Below are 7,291 nucleotides of genomic sequence, written 5' to 3'. Positions count from 1 at the left end.
CATAATGCAATAAATATCAATATAAAAGCATGATGCAAAATGGACGTATCAATAAGCCACAACACAGGTTGGATGCACGTGGACCTATTTGGGTCTTGAGTCATGGTTATTAGGTTAGCGGCGTGTGGTATTTTTTCTATGATTGCAACTCACGGGTTCAATTGCTAATACCATGTTCAAATAAAGGAAGTGGACTATTGAGTTCTTGAGTCATGATCATTCGATTAGGGGCCAGTGGTAGTTTTTTCCCGTTGAAACGCACGGGCTCTTTTGCTAGTTCTCTCTAATATCCCCAACCCTAATCACTATAGCTCTAGTGCACGACAACTCATCCTCGGTCCTCCCATACGTAGGTCTCTTGAGCCCCATCTCCTCGTTCTATTCCCATCTCGGTGGCGCAGACGCATGTACACGTCACGAGGGAGTGAACGTAGGTAAACGGCACAACCGAGTTTTGTCGGAAGCATGGAGTGCCTTGGAACAAAGCAGGCGGTGAGCGACCTCTCTGCTTTCCTCCCTTCCTCTTGGCTTTTCCATTAAATCTAGCCCCGTCGGCATCACCCATTGTTGACTGGATCCAAAGTGCTTGCGGCTTGCTACTCGCCATTGTAGGAGCACAACTCCAGTGATGATCTTGATTACTTGTAGGCACCATATAATACATGTTTCTCATTTAATCGTGAGGTGCAGAGAATAAATATATTTTTTTGACTATATCCAGAAACTTGTCAATGGCATATACAAATATCCTTAGCATAGTATTATTCACATTGGTGTGCATACCAAATTAGTTGGTGAGGTGCCTCTTACTGTCTCCTTCAATAAATGGCACCTCTTACTTTGTGTGCCTTTTGTTTTGCTTGTTAATGCATATATTGATGTTCCATGCATGTAATACATGTTAAGCCGGATTACATATCACACATGGCATGCCTCTTCGGTCAATTATCAGTACAACCATATCAGGTATGTCATTTCCTCCAAATATTGATGATTCATGTATGTAATACATGTTCAATTCATGTATTGTAGTCTCTTTGGAAGTTTCTTCCATCTCTGCAACTGTAGTTGATTGTGCAGATTGAGGCTCCAGCTTTTGACTTCACCAACAATAAAAGCCTTCATGTTTTCTTAGGGAACTTCATTACTTACGCTGAAGACGGGTTGTCAGCTGGCATGTCTCATCTATGAACAAATTTTGACTCACACATGAGCCTATTTTGTAATCCTCCAAACCTATATAATAGTTTGTTGATGCCAGAAGATATATATGTTATTCCATGGATTCTATTTGGCATCTATTTTCTCTATATTATAGGTAGAATCCTCTCTAGATGTAGCAATGGGTGCACCGTACCGTTGTTATCAGATTTTAGACTCTGAGAAATTGTGTGCGGACTGAGAATTAAGTATCAATCATTGTCGATTCTATGATATATCAGAGTGGTTGATTTAGGTAATTCATGATTTGTTGCGGCATTGAGTCAGGTCTTATTGTCATTTCTTTTGAGGTAAGTTGGTTCACCTTTCCTTCTTAGTTTATCAAATCATAATGGTAGAACTTCCTGTCTTTCTCCTTGGCATGTATTTACGTAAAGTCTACTCCATTTTTTTGTCCCTTTCCATTTCCTGTTGTACATTTATGCACATAAAATCTAAACTTACAAGGGCATGTATGTATTTAGTAAAGAATGTGTCTATGAAGGTGCAAGTTATCTGCCTGGTAATATAACTATGCAATTATCTACTGCAACTTCCAAATTTTTGTAGTGAGTTTCCATGATATTCCGCTACATATTTACATGAACTTCTATTGTTCTACTAAAAATGGACTCGACATTATTTTGTCATTCTGTGATCCCCATTCCCACCGTAGGTTACATTCTAATAATATCTTTCCAAACTTTTTTTGCGGGTGGTGTTGATGGTCGATCCATTGGGGAAAAATTTTAGACAAGTTCTCAAATTTTGATTTGATGAATTCTTCACTTCTCACCTCCCTGTCTCCAATTGCTCCTGACTAGATTACTTCACCACGACTGCCATACCTCGTCTTTTCATGTTTTAGTATCCATATATATTGCTCGGCTTATGCGTCGTTCCTTCAACAGCTGCTACATCGTTGGTTGTCGAAGCCCTTATTCCTCTTGGTGGTAGTGGTGTAGGTAACATGGCCAGCAAGGGAAAATATGAAAGCCTGACGTGGCTTGATTAACAACGCCATGTTAACTGCATACTTGATTAGCAGCGCATTTGTTCCCTCATTAGATGTTTCTTTGCTATTTCTGTGTAAATATAATCTCATATTTTTATGGTTGGGTGTAAAATGGAGATCTCCACTACACTTTGTGCTGAAAGGAGTGGTGAGTAGAGAAAATTTTGTACACTCACCTGGGAACAAGTTAATCCATATGGTTTGCCATAATAGTACATTGTTTGCTTAGGTTTGTGTTTTGTGATGAAAAATCAGTGTAACCTACCAGAATATCGAGATGGGTGAAAAGCGTGAGGAAGGCCAGTTTACAATATGCTAAGTGTTTCAATAAAGGCTACTAACATTTCTGCGTAGGTGGACATCATGAATAAAGAACTTTGTTGCTGATTTAATTTTTCTTTTAATCTCCTATTCCAGTTTTCAACATTGTTTTTCAGTTTTAAATGTGTTTGTGCCATGGGATTCATCACTGGAAATGTGGTTTCTCTTAGTTGTGTTAGAGATGTCGATTACGCCAATTGTTGTGTTGCAACAATCATTCAATATTTGCTTCAAGAACTAACATTCAATATTACAAAAAGACGAGTGCAGCAACGCGCGCCATGGATGATCTAGTACTTAGTATAGATCTGATGTAAGTCTTGCGGGTATAGTTGGGTACTCACCATGCTTTATTTATTCTTTTGACCTGGATGCTCCATATCAAATAGTAGCATTTGGAGCGGATAATCTCTTGGTGAAGGACGACATGAGCTATGGTTATCCCCCAGAAATGGTCTGGGCAGGGATATGGACGCCACTTGCTTTTCTTTAGCCTTTTCTAAGGCATTTGTGACATGTCTAAGGTATATTTCGCTTGAGTTATGAGATATGTGTCTTGGTTGTCAAACCCTTATATGTATTCATTCGTTAAATTTGACTCCTTGGAGTCATTGTATATATATTATTGCAGACATGTTGAGGAATTGTGTTGTGATACTGACCGCCCACATACGGAGCATGTTGTCGTGTTCACGTTTGTTTGGTGGGCCTCTTGGGGTCGATACTATGTGAATGCTAGTGGAGGTGCTAGAGTTATATAGTGTCGCTCCCGGGGCGTTACACGAATACGATGGATCTCCTCCTCAACATCTTCAGAACATATGTCATCAAACCTACAGAAAGGACAAAAGAGTAAGGGTTCATCAGAACAGTTACCTTATGTTTGCTCCTCGGCCTTCGCCTTCACGAGCATCGGCTCATTCTCTGGCCTCACGGCATCCTTGTTGTGGGACACGATGTTGGCATCCATGTTGTGATATGTGAAGCACATCATGGACCTCTGCTAGGTCTTCTAGTAGACCTAGCAGATATGCCACATTTCCTTTTCTTGACGAGACTTGGAAAGGTCCAATAAATCCTGGACAAGTTTTTGTTTTGCTTGAAACCTCTGTAGTGTGTATCACTCAGAGGTAAGCATATTCTCCGGGTTCAAAGTTAACCTCGAGATGTTTATGATCATAGTAACTTTTGTGTCTGGATTGAGCTGACTGAAGTCTAATCTTGAACCTTTGTTTTGATTCATATGGTTCACCTCCTCACACCACACACAAACTCCTTCCATATGTCAATCTTGCCATGTGGGGTTTTAGCCTCCATGCTATTTTTGGCACGTCACAATCCAATAACCATGTATACAATAATTTTTTGGCGTGACACAATCCAATAACCATGTACACAACAATTTATGGAAACAATCATGACCACTAGCAAGGGATTTGCATAAAGTTTAGATGTGCCAAGTTGAGATGCACTTGTTGGTGTACCAACCACCCTTTTACATCATCATGCTAGATTTTTCCACCAACAAGAAACTAATTAAACAAAAAACACATAATGAGTTGAACAGAAATTAATCATATATTCAAGGCTGGGACATTTTGGATCTTCTGTTCTTCATTATACATCGCCTTGCTGCCCTAGCGGCCATAGCATTGAGGTGGGAGGAAATCCTCTTAGAACATTGTTGATTACTACTACTAGTTTGATCTTCATTGTTGCAACTGGGAGAAGCAACTTTAGGATTGGAGGTTTCGCAGGTGTTGTCGCTCTTGGTTCCCTTAACATTATCAGTCGGTGGCTTCATTTGTGGAATGCATAAGTATTTTTGTCCCATCATCATGTCTTGATCATGTGGCAGACAGGTTGATCCGGGAGGGGGCTTGGGTAGAGGGTTTTTGTTCAAGCTATGAGCCATTTCAAGAAAAACCTACCCAAAGTGAAGAATTTGAATGTTATGATAACAATATAATGCCCGCATGAAATGTATGTGATGCATTAGGTATTAGGTCAGTAGCCCGTTCAAACTTCATGGCTCCTTGAAAATGACATACATATATACATAAAAAACACAACTAATCATCATAATTAAATGTTAATATTGTGAACTTGGCACCATTGAGGGATCCAAGCCAAGAGAAAGTTTAGTTAAATCCCCTCGCTAATATGTAGCTAGATAACTTATGGAGTATAGTTTGATAATTCAATCATCGTGTGTATTCTATACTTGACTAGATAATAAGTGAAAATTTATCCAAATGGCATACTGGACAATAAGAATTCCTTTATTTCCAAAAAAATATTTTGTTATTTTGGGTGTTAAAGTGAATCATAAGAAAATGTTTTATTTCTTTTCTCCAAGTCTTACATGTGAGGATCATATTGTCTTATTTGCCTACTGACAGTGTAGATGGATTGGCCAGAAATCTAAAAGAGAGCATAAACAAAAATCTAGTTAAAGCACCAAAGTTACATATGATTGGTAGTGGTAAGCCACCTGCCACTATGAATTATGTTCATACAAAAGGATGGAGTTGATCCTTATATGGGATGATGGGCCTCATATGTGCCTTTTTGTACATTATTTGCATTCATACAATAACATATTGGGCAGGAATGCCCTAGTCCATGTGTTAAAGCAACAAAAGAGGGGCTAGGTTACTTTATAAGGGATCTATACATGTTGACTCTTAATGTTGTCACTTAATTGATTAGTTGTTGATATGGGAGGGAGATAATAAGGAGAGAAAAACAAATTTGGTTTCTTAGAGTCAAACTTGTTCTTGAATGATAAGACAACTTTTTCATATGCAATGCATGCCTTCTAGAGAAGGCAAGAAAAACATATCGTGCTATAGATATCTCTGACACTTGATTGTTGCATGCTCCTAAAATTATGGACTAAACTAGACAATATTTAACTAAGTGATGACTTTTGGTAGAAGGGAGAGAATTGTCTTATCCTCCTTACTAAGAGATCGTCCCTTAGCTAAGAGAATGCAAACCTCTTTTTTTAGTCTCGCTCTCTCTTCCCAACTTAGAAATCAACCTATCTGATACTGATTTTGTTAAGATAGCACTATTGCACATGTGCTAATAAGAGTCAAGCCATGTACTTCGGTGGTGTTTGGTTCTCTAGTCCTAAGACTTTTTCTAGTCCCTAGGACTTTTTGAAAAAGACTCTCAAGGAGGTGCTTCTAAGGACTTTTAACAAAAAGTCCCAAAAAAGTTCCACCCTATTTGGTTTGCTAGGGTTTTTTCTAGTCCCAACACAAAAAAGTCCCTGGAACCAAACACCCCCTTCGTCATATTTAGTTATAACTTTTCTGTAGAGTCAATCTAAAGACATGCCCTTCATATAAAATGTTTTACTATCAACTCCTGATGACGAGGAACCAGAGAGTCAAGGAGTGACTCCACCTTTGTAGATGCCGTTAACACCCGTTTTAACATGATGACATCGAGTCAGTTCTTATGATACTCCTAACGGATCTCCGAGTTTGTGTCTCTCCATCTTGATTGCAAGTTTTCGCAGAACGTCATGGTTCAAATTTCATTTTACAGATTTAATTAGTTTTTCTATGCAAAGGCAGGGGAATTATACTTCCATTATCTGATAATAAAATATTCAATTGTTTCGTATCTACGAGGAAATCCGGGTGAATAAAAACTCAGAACTTCCAACGCGCACGATCTGAAAGGAACGGAGAGTGCGTGGAAACTGCAAACTCATGCTGCTTCTTGAACACCAGTCTAACCACCGATCCCGTGATCCGCGAGTAAAGTTCCGATCGATCAGGACACGAAAGCGCAGGATCCAAACAACCCCATCCCCGACAGCCGCGAACGCGATTGACGCAGCCAACAGCAGCGAAATCCTCATGAGGAACGGAGAGGTTTAGGGCTAAGCACGTACCTCGCGGCCCGGCGGCTCGTGGCCGAACGTTGCGTTGGAGCGGATGGCGAGGTGGACGTCGTCTGCTTGGAGCGACGCCCTGCCAGCGTGATCCGCGTAGGCCAGCGCGTCGCCGAGCACGTCGCCGGTGTACCGGTGGGCGAGCCTCAGGAACTGGTGGACCACCGCCGGCTCGTAATCCCCTTCATTAAGCCCCACCGAACGCAAGATCTCCTTCACGACACGCGCGTCCCGTGGCTCATCGCCGGCGTCCGCCGCCGCCGCAGGAGGAGGGGTCCGTCCGACCCCGGTGTCCATTAGGGTAGGGCGCAGATTTGCGGTGTGTCGGGCAACTCTTCGCGGGAGAGGCAAAATAGAATTTGGGTTTAAGTAAAAGGATGTATCTGCACGTTAGATATAGAGTCATTTCAGCCATCTATACAACAACGACGCTTTGGCCGAGTGGTTAAGGCGTGTGCCTGCTAAGTACATGGGGTTTCCCCGCGAGAGTTCGAATCTCTCAGGCGTCGATTTCTTTTTTCTTTTTTGCTGCTTAGGCCTGCACAACATTTCCTTTTGCTGCGTAGGCAATCAAGCTCCACAACATTTGCTTATCTCAAGGAGTGAGCACTTTGAACAATCAGATATTGTCAGACACTAAAGCTCACCCGGTTTTAAAACGCAACATATTCATATATTTGTCGATTTCATGTGTAGAAAACATATTGGCATTTCCATGTCTTAAGCAAGTGTTTTGAGTATTTGTACCTACGAGTAGCTTTCTTTTTTCTGCTTTACTCGAAAATTCAAACAGTAAAAAACAAAAACGACACAAATAAATGTAAATTGTGCGGGACAAACAT

General features: G+C 40.7%; 1 protein-coding gene and 1 non-coding gene across 2 annotated transcripts; one reads left to right on the top strand and one right to left on the bottom strand.

The window, feature by feature from the left end:
* Positions 1-6,123: 6,123 nt before the first annotated feature.
* On the bottom strand, positions 6,124-6,797 carry LOC123049015 (transcription initiation factor TFIID subunit 9-like). Its single transcript, XM_044472022.1, has one exon. It carries the CDS (start codon positions 6,744-6,746, stop codon positions 6,438-6,440), a length of 309 nt encoding a protein of 102 aa, XP_044327957.1. The 5' UTR covers positions 6,747-6,797; the 3' UTR covers positions 6,124-6,437.
* A 79-nt stretch (positions 6,798-6,876) lies between these two features.
* TRNAS-GCU (transfer RNA serine (anticodon GCU)) lies at positions 6,877-6,958 on the top strand. Its single transcript has one exon. It is a non-coding gene; the product is annotated as a tRNA-Ser (tRNA).
* The last annotated feature ends 333 nt before the right edge of the window (positions 6,959-7,291 follow it).

This window comes from Triticum aestivum, chromosome 2D (assembly GCF_018294505.1).
Source record: "Triticum aestivum cultivar Chinese Spring chromosome 2D, IWGSC CS RefSeq v2.1, whole genome shotgun sequence".
Taxonomy (NCBI): Eukaryota; Viridiplantae; Streptophyta; class Magnoliopsida; order Poales; family Poaceae; genus Triticum; species Triticum aestivum.
Note: the sequence above shows the minus strand (reverse complement) of the source record. Positions and strands in the feature narration are given on the sequence as shown.